Consider the following 26,279-nt stretch of genomic DNA (forward strand, 5'->3'; position numbering starts at 1 on the left):
CCATTTATAGTCACAGCCAGACATCGGCAAACATTATTTCCTTCAGCTTTGGCAGAACAAGCCCTGTCAGTGCACAAGCCCACAGCACAGCCAGTGCAAGGAGATGAGGCTTTGCTGGATGCTGTATTTCTGTGACTCCAGGAGTACAGAAGGTTGGCTGCAGTTGTGGAACTCATAATCACAATTGGAAAAAAATATAAAAATCCACATATGTCTAAATAACATAATTTCAAATAATATTTATGTATGTATGTATATCTTTATTTATAAAGCGCTACTTATGTACACAGCGCTGTACAGTAGAATACATTAATACAAACAGGGGGTTATTAAGATAATAGCTAAATAAATAAAAGATACAGTTGCGATAAGAGTCAAAAACACAAGAGGATGGAAGTCCCTGCCCCGTAGAGCTTGCAATCTATATTAAATATGAATGTATTGTACTTATTTCTGTCTTTTTGCTTTGTTTTTCTCTTGCTCTTATGAAGATTGTATTGGCACAACTTGCAAAATGCCATTCATTAAAGGCACCTGTATCAATACATGTTGCACTTCAGTTTTGGCCTTTCCTGACAAAATCTGAAATCCTGTTCTAAATTTCACACAGTTGCACCCATTGACACAGGGAAACTCTGAAGCTACTAACCAAGAGGCAGCTTTAAGTTTCCCACAGTTTCAATTGCCACAGCTTAGTTATTTGGCTGAACATTCTGAGGGTAAGTACTGGTAGTGACACCAAACTTTTTTTTAGCACAGTTGTGTCCAATTTGAATCAATTGGACACAATTGTCAAAAGAAAAAATATGGCGAATGAGTCCAAAGATGCACTTTTCACTTTTTTGCAGTAGATAAATGACCTGTATTGTTTTCAGGTTGTCTGTCTGCATCTCTCCTTTTGACTGCCTACATTCACATTCAGCACACCAGATGCCACCCCTTAAGATAATTATGGAAAACGGAATGTAACTTTTATTTGAAGCAGCGTAGGGGGGGATTGCCCTTCCTAGTGATGTTGTGATGGCAGATCCTGTTAATGCCTTTAAGGGGGGGTGGTTGGATGAGTTCTTGAACAAGCATAGTATCCAAGGCTATTGTGTTACTAATGTTTCTGCTTTGAACATTTTGAGTTTTCCAGATTTTTGACACTGGTTTTTGTGCAACAATTCAATGATATTTCCCCAAAACTGTCTTCTATAGGTTGACAGCCCTGCAATTCTAATTTACCTCATAATCCTATATATTACAAAGCACTGCGAAACCTACTGGTCCATATGATGAGGTAATTATTAGTTGCCTTGGTTTTCCATTATGTACAGAAAGGATTCACACCTAGGGCCAAATTTACTAATCCACGAATACGAATCACGAATGGGAAAAATTTGGATTGGAAAAGAAAATCTCCGAAGATCGCAAATATCCCGAAAATACTTACGAAAAAATCGTATAACTCACGATAATATCGTATTGGCGATCTGAAAGTCATGAAATTTTCGTACTGACCATTGTAAACAGCGGCAGAGCCTTTCCGAATTTTTCGCGCGGCTGCACTGATCACAGGCTCTTAACGTTACCTGAGGCGGCTTTTTGTCACCCCTGGTAACTGGCTGCTCACTGCCGCCTGAGGCAAGGTTCTCACCTGGCCAGAGGAACTGCTGTAAGATGCCATAGATAGTCACTATTTTGGGCTGTTTGGGCTTCTGTGTATTTCAAATGCTAGGTCATATTTTGAATCCTAGTCTAGACCTGACTCTAGGGTACTGAATGGATGTGGGACAGCCTCATACACTTGCACCACCTCATCTTCAACTTGCCCACACTGGCAAACTCTGCTAGTAACCTGTGTGTGGATATTAGAAGTCCTCTAGACTTCCTGGAAGATGCTATGGAATTCTGTTTTGTTTCAGGACTGCATGGGGCCTCTGTATGAATGAAATCCCACATACTCAGTACTAACATTAGCGCACTCTCTGTCACTTTATTCTGACAACTGCAGAGGGCGCTCTCGCATACCGGCTGCCCATCTATACACTTCCTTGTCACTTGTTTTGTTACCATTGGAGCAGGTGCGCTTTCCCGGTTCCCCCGGAAGAGCTACAATTCGCGTCAACGCCTTCCCAAGTTACAATCCCCCAGCTGGTAACCGCCATTTTCCCCGGAGTTGCAGCGGAAAGTCCCCGTGTGTTGTCCTGTCAGTCAAATCGCTGTCACGTTTGTGCCCCTCTCGTTCCTTTCGGGAAGTTGGTCGGAGCCTGGCGTCTCCAGACTAATGTGCGGCCCCAGCCGGGAGGAGCATGTACCCTAACTCCCCCAGCCAGGGCCGCATTCCACTCCCCTTGCCCTGTGAGCAGCAACAACCCCCACTGGAGCAATCACAGGAGCAACCACTGCAGCCACAACCACTGCAGCCACAACAGGCCTCCGGTTACTTAAGCAAGCTGCCCGTAAGCGTGGCCCCGGAGCTGCTGAGCCCAGAGCAGTTTATCCAGGCGTCTATTAACCTCCACAACAATGTCAAGTGAGTGTGAGAGTGGGGTGCCGGGGGGCACGGCTAGGAGTCGGGTACAAAGCATTTCATAAAGCTGCTCTCTCTTTAACATCATTTAATTGGCTTGTTGTGTATTTAAACGGTAATTCACTTTTTCTATGATGTGTAGACAGTGACATTCTGAGTCAGTTTGAAGCTGGTCAGTTTCAGAAGCTTTCCAGTTTGAAATTTTAGCAGCTGGTTTCTTGGGTCAAATTTACCCTAGCAACCAGGCTTTGGCTTGAATAGAAGATGCCCAGGATAGAAATATAGTGAATAAAATGTAGCAATTACACTAAAATTGGAGCCTTGCAGAGCGGTAGTTTTTGGCTGCTGGGGTCCCTTTGAAAGCTAGAAAAAGGGTGAAGGGGCAAGTAATAAAAAAAAATTACAAAAAGACCAATTTAAACCCTTCTAAGAATAGGACATTCTATAGTAAACTTTCCCTTTAAAGGAGAAGTAAAGATAAAATCACCGGGGGGGGGGCAAAATGTTAGGCACCCCCAGTAATTGTAATCACTTACCTTATACCCCGGGTTGGTGCTACTGGTGAGAAAACTGCACCCGCCTGGGGTAGCTGCGAGATGGAGATCCTCTTCCTCCTGTCTTTTTTTTTTTCTTTGCGATCCTGAGGCCGACGCATGCGCAGTACAGTGAAAAAGTCTGCTTTTTTGTTTAAGTTCAGCTTTTCACTCTGCAAGCAGCATGCAGGCAGAAGAAGGAAGAAGATTGCTCTCTCGCAGCTACCCCAGGCTGGTGTGTTTTTTTCCTAACAGGAGCACCATCCTCGGTAAGCGATTACAATCACTGGGTGTTCCTAACATTTTAGTACCCCCCAGTGATTGTTGCTTTTCTTCTCCTTTAAGTACCCCTGTCTTGCTTATCAAAATAGGGAAGGTGCATGGCTTTTCCTTTGTAGTTCAATGAACACTGAATTACATAAATCCATAGAAATCAGGGACTGTCCCTGGAAGTCAGGTTCAACTGTCAACCCTGATTTATACAAACTGTAGTGTGCTGGTACTGTTAGAACTTGATGACTTTTTAGCTTTTTAATTATATGTCTATGTAGGCAATAATGGATTCCCTTTTTTTTCTGGTCTGGTCTTTCTGTAATATGGATATCTATAATCTAGTGTTATCCAGTAAAAAAAAAAAAAATCTAAATAATAATTAAACCCAGTATGATCCCTTTTGTTTACAATAATGATTAATTATATCTTAGTTAGGATCAAGTACAAGGTACTGCTTTATTTCTACAAAGAAAAAGTAAATAATAATTTTGAAAAATTAGAACTAGTTGATAAAAAGGAGTTTATGGGAATGGCTTTACCATAATTTAGAGCTTTCTGGATAACAGGTTTCCAGATAACAGATCCCATACCTGTGTATATAAAAAAAAATCATCAGTGTTCCAAGACCGTTACACTTTTAATGAGCCATGGCATAAGGAATGCTATTAAGCACCATTTACAAGGTTATAATTGTGGTTTAGAGGTTAAAGGACATGTAAAGCCTACATTTGCCTACAATGTATATAAGTTGGGCATGCCTCCTCCACCCAAATGGCATCATTTGTACTGCATACCAGCACCATCACATTTACTAAAGCAAATAGCAGCTTTCACCCAGTGGCCATTTTTCCTCTGAAACATTATCAGATACATTTTAAATCTGCAAACAGCACACACACACACACACAAGACCCTTATTCAGCATACATTTCATCAAGAATACTGGCTCACACAGGCAGAACTGTCTGATAAAAGCTCTGCTTTGTTTGAGCTGAGCTCAGGAGAGGAGGTTAGGAGAAAAAAATTGAAGCAGACAGCTAGAGCTGAGTTTCTATGGGAACCAGCAATGCCATCTCTTCACTGGCTGCTAGACTGGGGGGCGTGTTTAGTAATCTGAGCTTAGAACAACTGAGCATGCCAACAGCCAAAGCAAATTCCTGAGGGAGGGGGCCGAGTGGGTTACAGGAGGAGAAGCAAATCTAAGTGATTAAGGGGATGCTGCAGCCTCACTATTACCTCTGGACAACCAGAGTGGCAGGTATTGAAAGATTTCAAAGAGGCTGTTCACTGATTACATTTTTGTGTGTGGGGTTTACATGTCCTTTAAAGATGCAAATATGGTCGACATATGGCATGTTGGTTTATGGCTCTTATTTAAAGGAAGAACTTAACATGAACATAACATGAAAATATCTTAGTTTTGCTAGAATGCTGATGAATGCCAATTTGTTGGCTGTCCCTCCTGTGTCACCACCACCATGGTCGTACAGGGATCAAAGCCCTTTGATCTCTCCTGCATCCCCTTCATCCTCATTCCAGAACAGAAAGTGAGTTTTCAAATACTCTGTTTTACTTTTATGCTTAAATGTATTTGATGTTATTTAGTTTAAACTATATCTCTTCATTAGCTCATTCATTGTTAGGTCACTATAGGCTGCTCGTTGGCCCATAGAAAACCTTTAAGATTTTATTTTTGCCAGGTACAAGTCATAGCTACTAGTCTCACTATGCTTGTGGTTTTTCAATGATCTTATGAAATGCTAATTAATTATTTAAAACACTACTGTTAGCTGGCATTTCACAAGATGAAAAACTACATATATAGCAGCATGTAATAAATGCAATAGACCGTCTGTAAGCTGGAAAATAGGAGAGGGCCTCAAAAGAACTTGAGCAATTTTAAAACAAAAATAACATTGTGCATTCATGGTTAATCTTTTTTATGTGAACTATTTTTACAATAAAAAAAATGTTGCCTCACTTTATATCAATCAGATCCTTAATCTACAGCTCCCATGCAGGTATTCCTCTAATTGTCTACAGACTATAGGGCATTACAATATTAGTGCTGTAAAGGATCTTTAATTAAAAATACTTTAAAACATATATATGCATGTAGCCAGCACATTACTCATTATACTCTACACTACTCATTATACATAAACAATAAGTATAGTAATATAGTAATGCTACATTTTTAGGTGGACATTTACTATTTTGATTCCTATAGGGGTAGGAGAATTTTATATTTATTTTATGAGAAGTAGATTGGCCAGTTGTATTTATATATGTAGATTGGCCAGTTGTATTTATATATGTATTTTAAGGTTAATACCTTAATATCGGCGCATGCGCAGTAGAGTGAAAAGCCGACTTCTCTGTTAAAGTTCCACTATTCACTCTACTGCGCATGCGTGCGCAAGCGATACAGGAAGCAGGAAGCGCTGCAGGTACCCCGGGCTGGTGCTGTTCTCTCTGAACAGGGGCACCAGCCTGGGGTAAAAGGTAAGCAATTCAAGTCACTTGGGGGTGCCTAACATTTTGGCACCCCCAAGTGACTTTGCCTTTCCTTCTCCTTTAAGGTATTGATTATTGAATGATTTTCAGCGGCAAGAAATAAAATGAATAGGCAGGAAACACAAAATTAAAAGCATGCTGAATAAATAGTGAAGACCAACTAAAAAGCTGATTACAACCGTATAACACACCAAAAAGTTAATTGCATTGAAATTATTTGCTAAAAGTTGAATCTATGGGAGACTTATAAGAAACCTATATCTGTTTAGCTTGTACCATCCCCTTTCCCCTTTTTAAGGGCATGTTTACCTTCCCGTGTACTCGCATCCCAAGTGTATACCTAGGCAACTGCAATAATTCATTTTGTGCATCATATAAAGCACTTTTTAACTTGGAAAAAGCCCCGAAATTTTTTGCTTGAGGTGTCTTAAATCTAAGTGCTGTTTACCTTACTCTGACAATATAGGCAAGGCCAAAGTTCTTTGGCAACGCAGGTCACACTCCTACGCGCTTGCGTCACTGCCCACCTTCTAGCCCTATTTAACTGCTTCAGTTGAATTACCGTGGTTGGGGTTGTTTTCTCTGGAAAAGAGGCGCTTGCGAGGGGACATGATTACTCTGTACAAGTACATTAGAGGGGATTATAGGCAGTTGGGGGATGTTCTTTTTTCCCATAAAAACAATCAACGCACCAGAGGTCACCCCTTTAGATTAGAGGAACAGAGCTTCCATTTGAAGCAGCGTAGGTGGTTTTTCACGGTGAGGGCAGTGAGGTTATGGAATGCCCTTCCTAGTGATGTGGTAATGGCAGATTCTGTTAATGCCTTTAAGAGGGGCCTGGATGAGTTCTTGATCAATCAGAATATCCAAGGCTATTGTGATACTAATATCTACAGTTAGTATTAGTGGTTATATTTATAGTTTATGTATGTGAGTGTATAGATTGGTAGGTGTGGGTTAGGTGTGCTGGGTTTACTTGGATGGGTTGAACTTGATGGACACTGGTCTTTTTTCAACCCTATGTAACTATGTAACCGTGAGAAGTACTATAGTGCGTACTCCCTGTGCACGTGCATATATACGCTTGAAGTCGCTTATGCCCAAAGTGAGTTTACGATCATTACGATGTAGGGGGAAACATCCAGTAGAGTTAAGGGATCGGTGACCCCTACTGACAGCAGCTGTTCAGATCTGAGTGCATTTTGCATTTATGATGTTATAAAGTAAGTATCTATGGGTCTGTAGAAGTATATGGCATTGTTATTCAAATTGGTGGATACAACATGTCATTAAACATTACTAAAAGGTGAACATCCCCTTTAAGTCCAGGATTAATATATTTTAAATCACTGCTCTGCTTTTTGGAATGCCATTTCTCTGGCTAATTTATGTAGCAGTTTTTTTTTTACAAGATACAGTTCTGCTGCTATTTTTTACTTCAGAGTAAACATCCCTAAACATAAGTCTCTTCTGTTGCATAGCTGTGATTTGCCATTCCTTTGGGTATGATTTTGAGCAGCAGTCTCTGTTTAGCTATTATGGTTAATTATGGAGCCTAAATCTCTTGAGACAGCCCACTTATTACTATGAGAATGGCTATTAAGGATATGTGGACACTGAAAATATAAAACTTTTATAAACGTTAAAGGAATACAGTTATGGGAAATCCATGTTTTTGTTTTTGTTTTTTCAGTAGAGCTTCTCCAGCAGAATCCTGAATTGAAATTGATTTTTCAAAAACACAAACAGATTTTTTTATATTTTAATTTTGAAATTTCACATGGGGCTAGCCATATTCTTCATTCCCCAGGGTGCCACAGCCATGTGACCTGTCCTCTGATAAACTTCAGTCACACTTCACTGCTGCGCTGCAAGTTGGGGTGATATCCCCCCCCTCCCAGTAGCAGAACAATGGGAAGGGAGCAAGATAGCAGCCCCCAGTAGGTATCAGAATAGCACTCAATAGTAAGAAATCCAAGTCTGGCTTGGGACTCCTCCAGTTATATGGGACTAGGAGAAACAATAGGTTACCTCAAAGCAGTTTCTAATGTGTAGCGCTGGCTCTTGTTGGTTCAAGAATAAAATTTAAACTGGTGAATTATTCGCTATGTAAACAGTGTAATTTAGAAATAAAAAGTACACCATAAAAATAATACAGTATCCCTTTAAGGGGCATATATATGTCTGAATCTGTGGTGTAAACATTTTTCTATGTACCTGTTTGTATGCAGTTTAATATATCCTTTTATAAAAAAAACAATTCTGTTTACTATTCAGTTGAATGTCGGCATGTATCTTTTTTTCATGTATGTGTCTTACTTATGGGTGCCTCCAGAACACCAAGAGTCAGCTCGGACTGATTTATTTATTAAGCATAATAGTGTATTTAACCCTTTAATTGCTGAGTGCTATCAGTATATTCTCCTTCTACAGGTTTACTGATGCTTTTAGTGGGTAGCATTTGCACAGTGCTTTGAATTACTGCAGGAAGCATCACCTTGTTTTAATGTGAAGAATCCAATCCAGCAACATTCCAAAATGTCAAAAAATAGGCAACTTTTGGACTTAACTGCCCTTTAGCAAGATGAATATTCAGGCTTAACATCAGCATTTTATAAAGAAACATTGCCTATTTGTGGCACAATGAAACACTGTTTTACACCATTTTGGAGTGCTCGTGAATTGGATTCTCTACACTTGAATGTTTTCCCTGACAGTTGGATCTCAGCTTGCACCAGACACTGCAGCTATGAGAGCTGTTCTGTTTGAAAATACACATTCATCAAATAAATGCATATAATATAATAAATTAATGTAAAAAGTTTTATATATACAATACAATATATTTGTAAATAATCATTACATAAGTTATACAATCTTTATATATTCAGTAAGCATATTACATGCCTTTGGGCTCCTTGGGGTTGTTCTATCAAGGTGGTTATGGTTGGGGCAGGCCTCGAGGCAGGCGCAGAGTGGGGTGAAGGGCTGGAAACACTAAAAACTGACCAACCTCTGTTATTGTGTAAGATTCCAAATCACACAGTTCTTAATCTAAAATCTGTTCAGAATTGTTCAGATTTGTGTTAAATCCACATTGCCAGTTATTTAATCAATATGGATATGTTTTTAATAGACAAATGTATTCATGGACTCAAAGGCCTGAATCACATGATCCCTGACTGGCAAACGATTGGATGAGGCACCGTTTTAAGGTCCCCATACACGGGCCGATTCTAGCTGCCGATATCGGTCCCTTAGACCGATTCAGCAGCTAATTGACCCGTATATGGGGACTACCGACTGGCCTGCCCGACGATATATCTGACCTGAAATCGGCCAGATCTCGATCGGGCAGGTTAGAAAATCTAGTCGGATCAGGGACCGCATCGGCTCGTTGATGCGGTCCCCGGACCGACTTTGCCTATGCCAGTCATTATAATTCGATCGTTTGTCCCCAGGGCCAAACGATCGAATTAGCCTGGATTCTCCCGATATCGCCAACCCGTAGGTGGGGATATCGGGAGAAGATCCGTTCGCTTGGCGACACCGTGTATGGGGAGCTTTAGCCAGTGTGTGTAGTCAATTTTGCAGTAGTATTAGATTTCCCCTGCCTATAACGTACAAACACAGAACACAATGTCAGCTTGTCTGCCATTTTCATGGAAAGGCTTTATTAGGCTGTTTTGCTGGATTTTTTCACATTGTTGGTGTGTGTGGAGCCTTTGTTTCTTTATCATTGAAAAAGCATGTTAGTGAATAATGTGTCTTGCTTGTATGTAGTTTGTCAGCCTACAATCCACTTTCATTAAAACCCTTAGTATACACGAGTGAGCTTCTCCCAAACACAAATACAGTGGTGTGAAAAACTATTTGCCCCCTTCCTGATTTCTTATTCTTTTGCATGTTTGTCACACTTAATGTTTCTGCTCATCAAAAACCGTTAACTATTAGTCAAAGATAACATAATTGAACACAAAATGCAATTTTTAAATGAAGGTTTACATTATTAAGGGAGAAAAAAACTCCAAATCTACATGGCCCTGCGTGAAAAAGTGATTGCCCCCCTTGTTAAAAAATAACTTAACTGTGGTTTATCACACCTGAGTTCAATTTCTGTAGTCACCCCCATGCTTGATTACTGCCACACCTGTTTCAATCAAGAAATCACTTAAATAGGAGCTACCTGACACAGAGAAGTAGACCAAAAGCACCTCAAAAGCTAGACATCATGCCAAGATCCAAAGAAATTCAGGAACAAATGAGAACAAAAGTAATTGAGATCTATCAGTCTGGTAAAGGTTATAAAGCCATTTCTAAAGCTTTGGGACTCCAGCGAACCACAGTGAGAGCCATTATCCACAAATGGCAAAAACATGGAACAGTGGTGAACCTTCCCAGGAGTGGCCGGCCGACCAAAATTACCCCAAGAGCGCAGAGTCAACTCATCAGAGAGGCCACAAAAGACCCCAGGACAACATCTAAAGAACTGCAGGCCTCACTTGCCTCAATTAAGGTCAGTGTTCACGACTCCACAATAAGAAAGAGACTGGGCAAAAACGGCCTGCATGGCAGATTTCCAAGGCGCAAACCACTTTTAAGCAAAAAGAACATTATGGCTCGTCTCAATTTTGCTAAAAAACATCTCAATGATTGCCAAGACTTTTGGGAAAATACCTTGTGGACCGACGAGACAAAAGTTGAACTTTTTGGAAGGTGCGTGTCCCGTTACATCTGGCGTAAAAGTAACACAGCATTTTAGAAAAAGAACATCATACCAACAGTAAAATATGGTGGTGGTAGTGTGATGGTCTGGGGTTGTTTTGCTGCTTCAGGACCTGGAAGGCTTGCTGTGATAGATGGAACCATGAATTCTACTGTCTACCAAAAAATCCTGAAGGAGAATGTCCGGCCATCTGTTCATCAACTCAAGCTGAAGCGATCTTGGGTGCTGCAGCAGGACAATGACCCAAAACACACCAGCAAATCCACCTCTGAATGGCTGAAGAAAAACAAAATGAAGTGGCCTAGTCAAAGTCCTGACCTGAATCCTATTGAGATGTTGTGGCATGACCTTAAAAAGGCGGTTCATGCTAGAAAACCCTCAAATAAAGCTGAATTACAACAATTCTGCAAAGATGAGTGGGCCAAAATTCCTCCAGAGCGCTGTAAAAGACTTGTTGCAAGTTATCGCAAACGCTTGATTGCAGTTATTGCTGCTAAGGGTGGCCCAACCAGTTATTAGGTTCAGGGGGCAATTACTTTTTCACACAGGGCCATGTAGGTTTGGATTTTTTTTCTCCCTAAATAATAAAAACCCTCATTTAAAAACTGCATTTTGTGTTTACTTGTGTTATCTTTGACTAATAGTTAAATGTGTTTGATGAGCAGAAACATTTAAGTGTGACAAACATGCAAAAGAATAAGAAATCAGGGAGGGGGCAAATAGTTTTTCACACCACTGTACATACATTTCTGAGTTAGGTTTTCCATTTAATAAATGCATTATATTATAATCATAATTATTTTTGCAACTTAAACTGTCAGGAAAATGCACTGTAACCAGACCTCTCGTCATGCTATGTAAATATGTGCACAGTGAATACAGGTTCTCTTTTGCCCAGATTACCATTTTTACTTAGACAAATCCTCCAAATTGAATCGTTAATACGGTAAGCTTTCCTCCAAATTTAAACTTGTCCTCTCACACTTCAAATAAAAGTTGGTTAATTGCACTTTTGCTAGTTTATATTTGAAATTTTGTACTATTTGTGTCCTAAAATGTTAGATAAATATCAGTCCAGTGTTTTACAATGCAGTTAACACCCGCTTATCTGAAAATGTAACAGAAAATATTTCTTTTAAACACTCCAAAATGTCCCAAGTGAGGCATCAACAGTATTTCATGATGTACTTTTTGTGCATATTTTGATCTCGAGGAGGAAGAACTTAATTTGTTATTAGAGAAGATAAGGCATTAGAACTTACATATTTATTAACTTCGCCTCCTTTTTATTCCAAAATGTATAGTGAGCTTTATGCTTTCTCATTTTGGGTAAACGGGACTTAACTGTTAATAGCTATCACATGTATTAGGTGACTAGGAGAATTTCCTGATAAGTATTCTGTCTAATATTCAAAGCCTTTGTCTCGATTGTTCTCCACATGATAATTATTTTGATTTACCATCACTGTTTGTTTGCACTATAAAAATAAATGCATTATTGTGGTGGAGGATTTTTTTTTAAATTTCAGACTAGAGAAAATGTTCTTCTATTTTTCAGGAGGAGAAGCGACGAGGGAAACATTGCTTATGATGTGAAAAGACAAAAATTTCAGTCTCCACAAGAGCAAACTGTAAATCACCAAGCAGTGCCTTTAAGAGGTGATCTCGGATGTTCATACCCAGGATCTCCCGCGTTTCCATTGCTGCAGTCACCTTCACCTCCAGTTTTAAAAGGACATGTTCCTAATTCAGGGGAATGCTGGTTATATGACCATGTAGACACCACTTTGCCTGTTGCTAAAGACAAGGTATTATCAAAGGTGCCATAAAGCCTTCGTCATATGGTACTGTGAAAACTTAGCAACATGTAGTGCTTTTATATTTTGAAAGAAAGCATATATTCACATAAAATGACACCATGTTTTCTAAAATGTCACTTTGGCCCTTCATTCCCCTAATGTTTGGCACTCGTTGAACTTAGTCGCTGATTTTTATTCCTCCAACACTCTTCTTCAGGGGAAAAAATGCACCAACCCACTAATAGGGAAAGTTAACAAAAAGTAATAAAAGCAATAATGATAGTAACAATAAATGTCTAGCCTCAAATTCCTAGTTGTCGGGTGTTGCTGACTTTTACAACCAAATACAATGTGATACTATAGACGAGTGAGTAATAAACAGGAAAAAAAATAGCAAATTTTCTTTTAATTATCACTAGTCTCATACTGACTGTTACTGACACATTCAGTGTTCCTGTGTTCATAGGAAGATGTTTGTGTCATCAAATATTTCAGTTTTAGATATCTGTTTTTTTAGTCAAAGGGGACTACTTGATTACAAGTAATACTGATATGTTCCTACCAAATATAGGAATGTGTTGGTATAGCTTTAATTTGAAGAAGAACTAGTCATTCAAAGTTTTATTGCAGTTAAGCCTTGTTGCTACCAGTGCTACTAGTAAATATAGTAGTATCAACCAAAAGGTCATCAGCAGTTTATAAAATAAATTATTTTGTTGTAGTTGAGCAAGCAGATACTGGAATTGTTTCAAGCATTGCAACAGCAGGTCTGTGACTTAAAGAAAAAAGATATATGTCGAGCGGAGCTTCAGAGGGAAATTCAACAAATATTTCCACGTATGTAGTTTGTCTTTTTTTTTTTTTTTTTTTAAATGTTTTTCTGTTTACAATTAAAATATTAATGGTGTTTTGCATTTTGTTTAGAGAGCAGACTTTACCTTGTTGGTTCCTCCCTTAATGGATTTGGTACAAGAAGCAGTGATGCAGATTTGTGCCTAGTTTTGAAAGATGAGCCAGTAAGTTCTAAAGCATGCATTTCTACTACCTTTCAAGTTTTCTAGGTGTATATAATACTCTTTTCAGGGCTTTTGGTTAAGGTAATTTAGATTCACATTTTGTTTGCTTTCTTCTACCAGTATATCCAAGTAATAACAGGAACATTTGATTAAGTGCATAATGTAACAAAAACCATAGCTGTTGTTTAATTAAAGCAATAAATAGAATGTAGGTTCAGCACAAGCCCTATTTATTGAAAGAATATTAAAAAGGGGGCATACTGGCCCTTTAAGCCAAATATCACTTTTCCATTACATTGTCTTCATCTTCTGATGCCCAAGGAAGTCCAGTTTATTCTCTGACCCTAGTATTGGCCCTTCGGCTCTACCTGGAGTGTACCGTGCTTTTAACTTAAGGGTGTGTTTTTGCTTCTTTAAGGGCATAATGAGGTTCAAGCAGTTTTCTCCTAATCAACTGAAAGACACTTTTGTACTAGCATGCTTTACTTACATTTCAAATGCATGGTACTGTGCATCCCTGTTCAAAGCCATCCCTATTTGCTGAGTATGATCTGACACACCTTATTGTCAGATGGTATAGTTAGTTCCTCAGTTATGGTGAGGAAAGAATTGTAGTTAGCATTATCTGGCATGTCATCTTAAGTGAATACAGATGAAGGCACAACACTTTCCATACAGAATCCTTAGCCTTACGTATTTCTATTGTGCATGCAGAAACATTTACATATTGAAATATAAGTGAATTGCACACTTTTTAGCAAATGTCCCTCTAACAATTTTTAAATCTTGTGATGCCTTCTTGTTTTTCTTTCCGGTTACATAAGAGTTTTTCTCTTGCAGATGAACCAGCATACAGAAGCAAGGCATATACTCAGCTTACTCCACAAACACTTCTACACTAGACTATGTAAGTGACGTATGTATGCCAATGTAAGATTAAATATTTTGAGCAAATAATCTTGGAAACTGTTAGAATGCTCTTTATTTACAAAGTAATAATGAAATGTGAATTGGCAAATACAATATATTTTCTATATTAAATCTATTATTGGACGCCTACAACGTCCATTTAGGATATACAGTAATTGTGATTTTGTTTTGACTTTCTTAAAGGAGCAGTAACAAAAGTTTATACGGAACAACCAGCACTTGCAAATAAAATATTTCTTGGCAACAAATGTCCTATTTTATATTAGAAACTTTTGCAATCTGTAGAACTAAACTTGCTGTATCCTACAGAGCGTAGGATACATCAAGTGTCTCTGAAGCAAACACATTTTTCAACAGTGCAGGATAAAACACTTTGTTTTCAGTGTTTTTGTACACTTGCACTCAGCATTGTGACTACCCACTGCCCATTGCAGCTCATTGGCAAAAAATGCAAATAAAATTGCCACAGGGTGCTTTAGTATGTGTAGTGGCATGTTTTCAAGTGATAATGGCCTGTCAAGGGAAATAAGCTATGGTGGGTAGCAGTAATTTTCTTGTCCAAACAGTAATATCAATCAGGTTGTCGTGTGGGGTATGTTCTGGTGGTGCTGAGAAACATATCCATTCTTTCTGAATCAGATACGAGAGTTACTGAATACACTTTTGTGTCTCCCAGTAATGGGTGCTTGCAGTACTGCCTTCTCTAGCAAATGTTTCTGTTTCAAACTGAAGGAATGGCAATAACACCCTAATAATGTACTGCAAGAAGGTGCCATGGTGCACTGCTATGCTCCTATGATTTATTTTATTTAGTAATTCGCCAGATAATCTAATCTCTTGGACACCCATTAGGTAATATTTGTATAACTGATATTTTTCAGCATACATCGAGAGACCTCAGTTTATCAAAGCAAAAGTGCCAATTGTGAAGTTCAGGGATAAAGTCAGGTAAATGACCTCATTTGGTTTATGTGGCGCTGCTTGTAGCCAATGAATTGTAACTTCACTTTTTTATCACCTATATTTTCTTATAAGAGCAATAACTGTTGGTCTTTAATCCTGGCTATAATAGTTTAGTACTGGTATTGGTATCTAAATTGTACACAGATTTGTTGCCTGTAAGTTTAAAACGTACAACTACCAAAATAGGAACAAAGGAAATATGGACACAAACTCTCTAGCCCATTTTTAGCGCCCTCACCCCCAAGCTCCCACCTCACAGCATCTATTCTGTTCAAAAGTTTTCCTTTGTGCTAATCTGCCTAGAACTGTAGATCTGTGCAGTGGAGTTCAAAGGCACTATCTCGTAATTAAATCTACATCCTGAATCAGCTTTGAATGTGCATGCTCTGCAAGATCCATATTGGCAAACTGAAAAAGGAGAACTAAATCCTTCTAAGTGATCAGTTGCTGTTCCGGCACCCAGTGGCCTAACTATCCTACAGCAGATGTCGTGACAGAGTGAGAAAGGGGCCCTGTCACAGGTTCTACCATGTGTATATTATGTAATATACTTCATCTTCCATTTTAACTTCAAAACTGATAACTGGGTGCTAGTGTTATTAACTCATAGCAACCATGTAACAGTTTCAAGTTTCAAGCCTGAGATATGCAGAACTAAAGATTGAAATCAAACACCATAAATGAAAAATAATTGTACTGTATAGAATTCTAACACAGTTTGCAAAGAGTTCAAGTGGAACCTTTTAAAAAACTGAATTACACAAATCAAGCAGCATACAAAGGTCTATATGCAAAAACATCTGTAGCTATCGGTCCCTTCATATTAAAAAGATTTTATTTTATTTTTTTGTAGAATAAGATTCCTGATCTGTCAGTGTAAGGGCTCTTAGACACGGCGTGGGTATTTCTTCACACAGTTCCTTGTGGTAAGATGCTTCATGCGTTCCAATGCAAGGAACTGCATAAAGGAACTCAGCCTGTTTGTATGAATGACTTAATACTCTGCTGCAGGGAAGCACCAAATTCAAGTAGAATGTAACTTGATGCTTTCCACCTGCTGCAGGGAATATTGAACATTCCCCACACTGTGATGGAAAATCTATCGCAGGGGAATGCAGGAAAAACACCTTTGTGTAAGAGCCCTAATGGTGCGCAGGCAAACCCTGAGAGTATTGACTTTGGGAGAAATGTAACATTTTCATCTCTTTTTAGTGGCGCGGAGTTTGACTTGAATGTAAACAATGTTGTAGGAATCAGAAACACATTTCTTCTCAGAACCTATGCATACAGTAAGTTACATGGCTTTATTAATTTGTTTTTGTGGGTTGTGCACTGAATCCAGGATTCCGTTAGGGATTTGGAAAAATAGTGTAAAATAAGGTTTTATAAATTGGTGGGGCCACAAAAAATGCAGGAAAACTTAAAATCTGGGGATCAGGGAGCAGTTGTATTTGCTTCTGTCTGAACCTATTCTCACATGACTAGGCATAAGATCTATAGATCTATTATCTAGAAAGCTGGTCTTCAGAACACAGTCTATTTTGTTAAATAAGTATCCCAATGCAGTGAATAGAGCACACTAATAAAGCAACTAGCCTGTGTTGGGCACAATAAATGCATTACTGCATAGCACAGTGTATACTGTTCATTGCTTTGACATGTTATATGTTAATGATATGCAGGCTTTTGTGGAGGATATTGCACCACTATTATACATTTGCTTAAAAAAGCAGGGTGCCCTTCTTTTGTGCTGTAAATCTGTAAAGTGGGTCATTGACCCAAATAAATCATGTGACACTGGGAAGTGCTTTGATTTGTGGGATAAAGGATTTTGATGTATTTTGGATTGGGTCATTATTTGCATATATTATAGAAATGTTATGAGTAATTGGCTTAAATTGCACTTATGTTGATTATTTCAGTTTGGTGCTAATCTCTGTGAAATCCCATGCACACTTTTTACATTATTGCAGTACTGTAAAGACTTCCCATATGTAAACTCTACTGTGTGTATAACAAAAACAGGCAAAGTTGCTGTGTAAACTGGTAACAGCCAAAAAATTATGCACTTAAATTATCAGAACCTTTGTTTTTATGTCTTAATGGAGGAATTAGATCCAAAAATCTCCCTTGCTCTTTATTAACCCTTTCTTATCTCCTTTATAGTAGAAAACCGGGTCCGGCCGTTGGTACTGGTCATTAAAATGTGGGCCAACTATCATGGATTAAATGATGCCAGTCGGGGCACTCTGAGCAGCTATACTCTTGTTTTAATGGCTTTGCACTATTTACAAAGTAAGTTCTGTCTCCATTATTAATGCATTATCAATTTAAGGCAAAGAAACTATTCATGTGGGAGATCTGAATTCTGCAGAGCTCCATTCCCCCCCTTGACTTAGGCAGAATCAGCGGTGATACAGTCATTCTTTCTGAGGGAAGTCAGTGTGTATGATTAATCGTACATTGAAGGCAAAGGGCTTTGTGGAAAGCTAATGAGAGAATACAAAGTGGGCTAAAATGAGGGGGAAGGAATCTCTGCACAGGTATCTGCTGCAGATCTCAGCCCATTAGAATTTCTGTTATGATTGGCAATCCTTTCATAAATGTATGTAATTTTAGTAATAAGAACATTTATGAAGTGCCAGCCTATTCTGCAGTACTGAACAATGGATGGGTTTCTGCATCAAACTTATAGATTACATACAAATATTGACAGTACAGGATTGTATGTTTCAGCTGCTTATATGCATTTCATTTGATTTGTACACTGTAGTATAGGATATGTGTGAGTTAATTTTTGTCTTTTTTGGTCAGTTGTGTTATTTCTCTTTTCATAGCCCTACCTGAACCTATAATTCCATCTCTACAGAAAAAATATCCTGTAAGTCCTTTTTTCTGTTAAATAAGATTTGATATTAAAATTCAAGATGGTTGTACATTTAAGGGGGCATTGACTAAAGCACATTTTTTTCAGGTCAGGCTTTTCATTGCTGAAAACCTGAATTTGCTGTGGAAAAAAAGCGCCTTTTCTGCAATTTATTATTGAAAAAAACATGTCAATGCTAAAACCTGTCGAAAACATGTTGAAGTTAATAGCAGATGGCCCTTTTACAACTAGAAGATCTTTCTTGCTTCGTGGTTGTAGAGGTTTTCTGGGGATTTTTGACAGTAGCTTTTGTGTGACAAAAAAGTCACGGTTATCGTGCAACAAGTTGAAAAAGTCGCTGTTTTCATAACTCTTCTGCAACTTTTTTATGTTGGTGCTTTTTCAGTACAGACCTTTTGATAAATTACTGCCATGAGTTTTTTTGTGGTTTCAAACAAATATTAAGTAGAAAAACTGAGGTTTAATAGTCCCCCGTTGAAGAGAAACTTAACTCGCAAAAATAAATTGGTGTAAATTTACTCAGAGTAGTCCTGTTGCAGTTTACATTAATTTTCTATTTATGTGATATTTGAGATATTAGCAGTTTTATGCTGCTAGGTAGGCTTCAGCTCTTTAAGGCCCAGAGTGTCTGCAACCCTGGCTTTCTGCACTTCCTGTACAGTCTGTTAACATTAGGGCCACTAACTGAATTTGGACAAAACTATTAAGGCAAAAGCCTGGTATAGACGTCTACTGCTGCTATTATGCCAAAAACCTCTAAAAATAGAAAATAATTGTAAACTGAAAAAAAAATGCTCAGAGAAGCACCCTGAGTAAGTTTATATCCGCTCATTTTTTGGGTTTGGATCTTCAAGCATCTGTACTGGAGAGTGATAAAGATAGAATATTTAAATTACAATTTAAGGGCTATAGCCCACAAGGAATAATGATGCTGATGACTGCTGTAGGTTACTAAACCTAGTGCAGATGTTCTTTTTATTACATCACCTCCAAAGGCTCCTACTGAGTGGTGATACAGTTGCTTAGTAGCCACAGAGGCCAATGGAAATTGGTTAGAGGAGACCTCTAAGTCATCCAAAAATGTGAACTGATGCTTAAAACCTTGCTATAGCCCTTAAATGGAGATGTGTGAGATGAAACTACTTATAAAGGGCTGAATATTTCAGTAATGGCCAGCATTTTACTAATAATTCTATCAAGTATGCAATGACTTTGTTTGATTTGTCTGTTCTGCTTTCTCAAATAGGAATGTTTTGACTCTACTATGCAGCTGCACCTTGTACATCACGCTCCTCGTAATATTCCTAAGTACCTCTCCAAAAATGAAACACCTCTAGGGGACCTGCTTCTGGGCTTCCTTAAATATTTTGCCATAGAGTTTGAGTAAGTTATAACTCAGTTAATTGTTCAGATATTTTTTTTATACTTCAGTGGTTATCTGTTTACCCAGTTCCGGTTTCTGGGGTCAGTGGCAAGTTAGAGAGTAAGGGTTAGAATAAATCCTATTATACCACACATGTAAAATATAGCATCTTTCTGCTGACACTGGTAGTAAGATTGTGCACACACAAGCCATAGGGCATTAGTAAGATACAACAGACATGTATTGTGAAACACACACATCTGGAATGCTTTAGACCAGGGTGGATAAGGGGTCCCTCTATAATTTGAATCGGCTTACGTTAAAGGAGAAGGAAAGGTAAAAACTAAGTAAGCTTTATCAGAAAGGTCTATGTAAATACAGTCATAAGCACACAGAAAATCTCCTTTATCAAAAGAAACACGGGATTTCTTGTCTTTTGTGTACACATGTTCTTCTTCTGGGTCAGACTTCCTGCTCTCAGAACAATCCTTCAGGGCACAGCACGAGTTTGCTCCTCTCTCCCTCTCCATTTTACTCCTCCCCTTCTCATCATATCTTGCTCCCCCTCCCAACTGTGCTGTGTAATGTGAGCTACCAGCGGCTAGAGATGCAGCACTGAAGCTACTAAGACCAAGCTAAAATGGCAGCTGCTAACTTAAACACAGGGAGCTTCTAGGGCTGTTATCTCAGGTATGCAAAAGCTTTCTACACAATAAATATAAGATTCTAGCTTGTACTATTGTGACTAATCTTTTGGTAATAAAATGGCAAAATACCTCTCCTTCTCCTTTAAGGCTACAAAAACATTTTATTGGAAAAAAGAAACCCCTGATATTTTTTTCCACCAATATGGGTTTATGCAGCTTAGTTATTAGGTACAAGGTGCTGTTTATTCTTACAGAGCAGAAGGAAATTATTTAAAAAATTGGTTGTTTGCTTAAACAAGAGGTTATGTGAATTGGATTTCCTGTAATTCTTCATGGATAAAGAGTTTCAGGATAATAGATCCCATGCCTGTAATGTAATGAGACAGATTAAGAAAATACATTTTGAACATACACTTTCATTCTTCCCCACTAGCTGGAGTAAAGATATAATTTCAGTGCGAGAAGCCAAAGCCCTTCCGAGATCAGATGACTATGAGTGGAGAAACAAATTCATCTGTGTAGAAGGTATACCTTGAGAGCTCTTCAGTTGCACCTTACATCAGATTTGTTTTTATATTCACTTGCCTAGTATGTTAAAAATGCTTCACACTGCCGCCATGCTTTATTACACTGGCTATGGTTAGCTATGTTTGTTAATTTTCTTTGAAATCTAAAATGTAAAACTTATTTACATTAAATATAGTTAAAGTAAATAAATTATTCCCGTGAATTGGAAAATCCAGACTTCAAGTCTCTTCTAAAATAATATCAGGCAAAATATATTTTTTCTCCTAAGTGAGGGAAAGTATATCAGTCAGTTCGTAAATCCATATTCTTTTGGCACTATCAAATATTATTTCTCCAAAATATACTTGTTTTCAAAGGCCTTGGAAATTTTTCTCTTTTGTTAACTAAAATGTTTTGTTTCTGTATGCAGAGCCATATGATCGAACAAACACAGCTAGGGCTGTCTATGAGAGGCAGAAGTTTGACATGATCCGGGCGGAATTTTTAAGGGTAACAAAATAAGTGTATAAATTGAGGAACATAGTGATAATGCACAACAGCCTGAAATTTCTGAGACAATTATTATTTATTAACAAATATCCAATCTGTTTTTGCTTTCAAGCATGGGAAAATAATTAAATGTTGCTTCCACTGTTGTTTTGGCCACTGACTGCCGTGCTGCCAGTAATACACAGTAAGGCTTTTAAAAGGTCATCTGGGACTGCAATGGACAGGGTTTTATATCGGTGGCTCTTCAGATAAACGTAAAGCACAAAACCGTACAGCAGCAGTACAGGTGCCCAAAATTCCTGGCCTAATTCAAGATTGTGGCAGACTTTAGTGATGCAAAATGTGTGGCAGCCTGATTCGTGTGCTTCTCATTGACCTGAAGCCTAGATATAAGGATAGCTGGCAAATCTATGGGGAATAAATGCCCTATTGTAAAATATAAGAATATTCCAAGTCACAGATAAATTCTATGACCATTATTTTTAAGTGCTTTTATACAGGTCATAGAACTTTGTCAAAGGACTAATAAAATCCTCATATTTTAAGGGAAGGGAATACATTATTTTTTATAAGCAATGCTTTGATATCAATAAGTACCACTTATAAGGATATCATTTAAGAGGATATTCATGGATCATGCATTATAAGCAAATATAGAGAGGGAATCAAGTCATTGGTATGCTCACAATAAGTCCCTATCACATTTACACACCCTGTGGGTAATTTTATAAGAAGTCCGTTAGCCTGTCTGTATGTTTTTGAAGTATGAAGGCAACCCACACAAGCTAAGGGAGAACATACAAAATCCTTGCAGTGGTTTAGAGAGGAATTAAGAATGTACCAGTGCATTATACTCCCTGCTAATCCCGCCCATCTGTTCCACTTGCTGCTGGCTGAATTATCTGGATGTGCAGGGGAGCCAGCAGCACTCAGCCGACAGCACTGTCCAATCAGCAGCTAGGCTGACCTGATACGGAACTGAAGCCTGTTTTTGCTTGTGTAACTGCAGGGCTGTGATTGGCTATCCCCTACTAGTGTGCTTCTGGCAGGGACCTTTAGGGCACACCCACCCCTCATTTGATACATGAACAGGGAGCTGAGAGGATCTATAGCAGGGGTGTCAAACTCAATTGCACAGGGGGCCAAAATTCAAAACACACTTTAGTTTGCAGGCCGAACAGGATAAACAATTATTGAACACACTAAAATTCAGTTGTCTTTGCTCTTATATCATTTTATCAGAGCTGGAGTGCCAGCAGCCATATTATTGCCCCATGTACCTGTGCCAGCAGCCATATTATTGCCCCATGTACCTGTGCCAGCAGCCATATTATTGCCCCATGTACCTGTGCCAGCAGCCATATTATTGCCCCATGTACCTGTGCCAGCAGCTATATTATTGCCCCATGTACCTGTGCCAGCAGCTATATTATTGCCCCGTGTAACTGTGCCAGCAGCCATATTGCCACGTGTACCTGTGCCAGCAGCCATATTGCCCCGTGTACCTGTGCCAGCAGCCATATTGCCCCGTGTACCTGTGCCAGCAGCCATATTGCCCCGTGTACCTGTGCCAGCAGCCATATTGCCCCGTGTACCTGTGCCAGTCAAAAAATCAAGTAAGCGCCAGAACTCCAGTTTCTCCCGCCAGCTCTCTCTGTCTCTCTTGAATGACGGCGAATGCGTGCGCCAACTCCGCGGGCCGGATATAATTACATGCCGGGCCACCAGTTTGACACACATGATCTATAGGGAGCTCCATTAAAGGGGCCATTTTTACAGATAATATTCATTTTTTTTTAATTACATACAAGATGAGAGGTTTTTTTCATTTATCTTATGTTTCCTTTAAAGGGGACCTGTCACCTTAAGAAATAATTCCAAATTGTTTTCTATTGTGTTTGTCAAGCAAAATAAACTTTACTTACACTATATAAATTATTTTAATCTTATTTTCTTCAGCCTTGGAATTCACAATTGCAGCAAGCAGGCAGGGGCCATTTTGTGGGCACTGTTATCAAAGCAGGCATTGCATCCTGCCAAAATCTTGTTTCTGTGCCAGTATGGGGGGACCTGATACCCATGTCCATGCACTGGTTACACAATTACATGGTGAGGAAGGAGGGGGAATGTGAGGAATGCAGTGTCATCTAAAAAGTTCTGAATTGAAAGTGAAAGTAACTCTCTGCCCCACCTCTATGCCTAAGGCATAGAGGCGGGGCAGGCAATATATGATTGACAGCTGGGATTTTTAAATGCTTTTATAATGGGTATGGATGTAGTAATAAAAAAATGATTTGGGGTTACATATTTAATTTGAAAAGGACTTTTATTGTACAGCTTTTTATGTCTGGGTGACAGGTCCACTTTAAGCTAGCCATAGATGTAAAGGTATAAGAACCTGAAGTCATGGAGAATTATATAGCATCCAAAACAAGGTTAACAAGCACACTGCATTAGTTACTGTAGCTTTTTTGGTTCCAGCTACTGAAGGGACGATGCTGCATGTCATATCTGGCATGTGTTTTATGTGATCTGCTTTAAGGATGAACTTGTTATGTTATATTTTTGTTAACGTGCGTTTTCCTCTTGGTACAGGCATGGGTAGCACTGAGAGATAACAGAGATCTGTACAGCTTGTTGCCTTGGAAAGGAATCATGAAAAAAATGAACTCTTTATGAGCTGGAATCTGCAGAGAAATACAGGCCTTTTTACAGTGCAGCGAGATCTCTGAGACTGCACTTGTGCTGGGCACCTAAGTTGGGGTCCAGTATTTTTTTATTGTGTCGCGTTCATGTCCTGTGTTCGTCAGTGTTGGAGAAATGCTTAAACATTGCTTTTTGTTTAAATACAAATATTGAACCATTTCTGTTTTCTTTTTCCTTTATAGTTAAGTGTGCTATGAAATAATTGCACTACACAGACTAATTACATGTATTCATGTCCTAGCCTAACAGAAACGGCTACTGTTGCCTATTTATTACTTGTCCATGTAAAAAGGTAATTAGAATACACATTAAAGCTTGAAATATGTTTACCTCGATAGCTGCTGTTACTGTTAATTGAATTATAAAGCTTTGTTCCAGGAGAGTGATGGCAGCGGAATCAATTTAATATTGATCTTGCCGGCTTGGTAAGAAGGCGTGGGACTCGGGATATATTGAATGTCATTATACAATCTGCATAAAAGGCACAGCATTTTTTAATGATGACAGGAACACTTGCTTCTAGGCACAGACAAACCTAAAGCTTGCTATGTTGCACCTCACCTCCGGTGCTGCCATCAGTTCTTGCTGTTGGATAAATTTTTGGTTAAAAACAACATATAGTAAATAATTATAACATCACCAGAGAGAAGTTTTTAATATTTGACAGAGACGAAACAAAACGTCACATTCCTTTTAAGGTCTCTCAAAAGTTTTGGTTTTGACCTGTTAAGGCACAGCCTGGTGTCTTGGTCACATTTGTGTTGCAGAGTGACCTTTGTTACCAGTTTCTTGAGATTTTTTGTTTCCTCTTCTGTTTTTTTCCCTTTTTTTAACATAGAGTAATGTAAACTTGATCTGTGTTTTCTTTTGTATGCTGTTGAGTGGAATAAAATGTATGTACTAGAAAATGATTGTGAGCATGGTTAATTCATTTAAGTTGCAGATATAAATATTTTGTTATCCTCTTTGTCTTTCTCCTTCTCCTTAAAGGAACGGTAATACCAAAATATCAAAAATATATCAAAGCAGTTAAAATATATTGTACTGTTGCACTGTAACCGTTTTGTGTTTGCTTTAGAAACCCTACTATTATTTATATAAACAAAGCTCCTGTGTAGCCATGGAGGTTGTGATTATTAGTATTAGCTTATTAGTAAGTCCCTAATCTCGGAAACTGTCAGCAGCCCAGAGCTTTGTACTGGGAATAAGCAGGCGAGTAGATGGAAAGCTTCTGGGGCTATTTTGAAGGCACAGCTTTTTACTGCTATCGGGCTGGGGTTAATTTAAGCTGGTACAAAAAGTGTAGCATTTCTAGCAGACTCTTTTTTTGAGCTTTAGTTCTCCTTTTAAGGCCTTCTAACACTAAATATGTCTTTTTCACAACTTTTGTGTCTTTCATACGGCTGTTGTTTAACTTCCAATATACAGTGGACATTTCAGATATACAGATATCCACTCCTAATCCTTACTGTAACTTTATTCTTTGATTTTGTTGCTGGCACCTCTGAAAGATGCCGTCATGAATTAACTATAATAGAACCTCACATGTGTGCAACAGTGACCCAAAGTACATGCAACCTGCATGTGGTTGCCAGATCCCCAGGCAGAACACATTTATTATTATTGGGCTACATTATAGCTTGGCATCTAATGCAGGCGTATAACAAAAAACAAAGCTGCACACAGAATTATATGTAAGTTTAGTTGCTCTTTAAACTCTACAACAGTTATACCCTTCTTTTTAATTCTCTGCTCAAGTCTGTTCTGATTACTTATATTCACAGCAGTCCCCATCCCTTGGCCTGGATCATTCCACTTTGCTGTGCTACCATACATCTCATTCCAGAATGTGCTTAAAGCTCTCTTTCTTTGGCACCTGCTCTAACTGCCTGCTTCTTGACAGTTTGCCAGAAATATTCCCCAATTTGTTTTTTTTTCTTTTCAGAATATTGTAAGGCATGTTCAGTGTAATGTTTCAAACTAGCTGTAATCATTTTTAGATTTTGTTTTTTTTATACAAATTTCAGATTTTATTTTAGATATTTTATTATGTAAGTTTTCTGTGTTTTTTAGCTTTTAACTTCCAGCTTGAAACGAAGGATCAATGGTGACACATTTACCAAGGTTAAATGTTCAAGTAAGGAGACTTATTTAAACCTGTGGCTCTTCAGAACCAAGTTGAAATCCCTTCTTCTAGTTATTATTATTATTATTAACATTTATAAAGTGCCAACATATTCTGCAGCGCTGTACAATAAGTTCATTAGCAAAGCTGTAGCCTCCTTTGCTTACAGCTTTTATAACTGGCATCCTCAATGCCTTCCTATGTAGATTGTAAGCTTTTCAGGTCAGGACCCTAACAACTTTTTTTGTTTTCTGTATTGCCA

At 38.5% G+C, this 26,279-nt stretch overlaps 1 protein-coding gene across 4 annotated transcripts; it reads left to right on the forward strand.

The window, feature by feature from the left end:
- The first annotated feature begins 2,020 nt into the window (after window positions 1–2,020).
- On the forward strand, window positions 2,021–24,803 carry tent2 (terminal nucleotidyltransferase 2). 4 transcript variants are annotated; one of them, XM_031902520.1, is made up of 15 exons: window positions 2,021–2,518; window positions 4,749–4,868; window positions 11,463–11,510; window positions 12,123–12,372; window positions 13,086–13,200; window positions 13,288–13,379; window positions 14,220–14,286; window positions 15,191–15,257; window positions 16,485–16,561; window positions 17,439–17,567; window positions 18,110–18,153; window positions 19,406–19,542; window positions 20,603–20,694; window positions 21,107–21,186; window positions 23,782–24,803. In XM_031902520.1, exons 1-15 carry the CDS (start codon window positions 2,295–2,297, stop codon window positions 23,863–23,865), a joined length of 1,626 nt encoding a protein of 541 aa, XP_031758380.1. In that variant the 5' UTR covers window positions 2,021–2,294; the 3' UTR covers window positions 23,866–24,803.
- The last annotated feature ends 1,476 nt before the right edge of the window (window positions 24,804–26,279 follow it).

The sequence above is a fragment of the Xenopus tropicalis genome, chromosome 1, assembly GCF_000004195.4.
Source record: "Xenopus tropicalis strain Nigerian chromosome 1, UCB_Xtro_10.0, whole genome shotgun sequence".
Lineage (NCBI taxonomy): Eukaryota > Metazoa > Chordata > Amphibia > Anura > Pipidae > Xenopus > Xenopus tropicalis.

Excerpts from the sequence above, each read along its gene's own strand:
- tent2 (XM_031902518.1), top strand. The coding sequence starts at position 2,295 with ATGTACCCTAACTCCCCCAGCCAGGGCCGCATTCCACTCCCCTTGCCC. Across the intron at positions 17,568-18,109 it reads GGCTTTGCACTATTTACAAA|CCCTACCTGAACCTATAATT; the intron begins GTAAGTTCTGTC and ends CTCTTTTCATAG. Across the intron at positions 18,154-19,405 it reads CTCTACAGAAAAAATATCCT|GAATGTTTTGACTCTACTAT; the intron begins GTAAGTCCTTTT and ends TTTCTCAAATAG.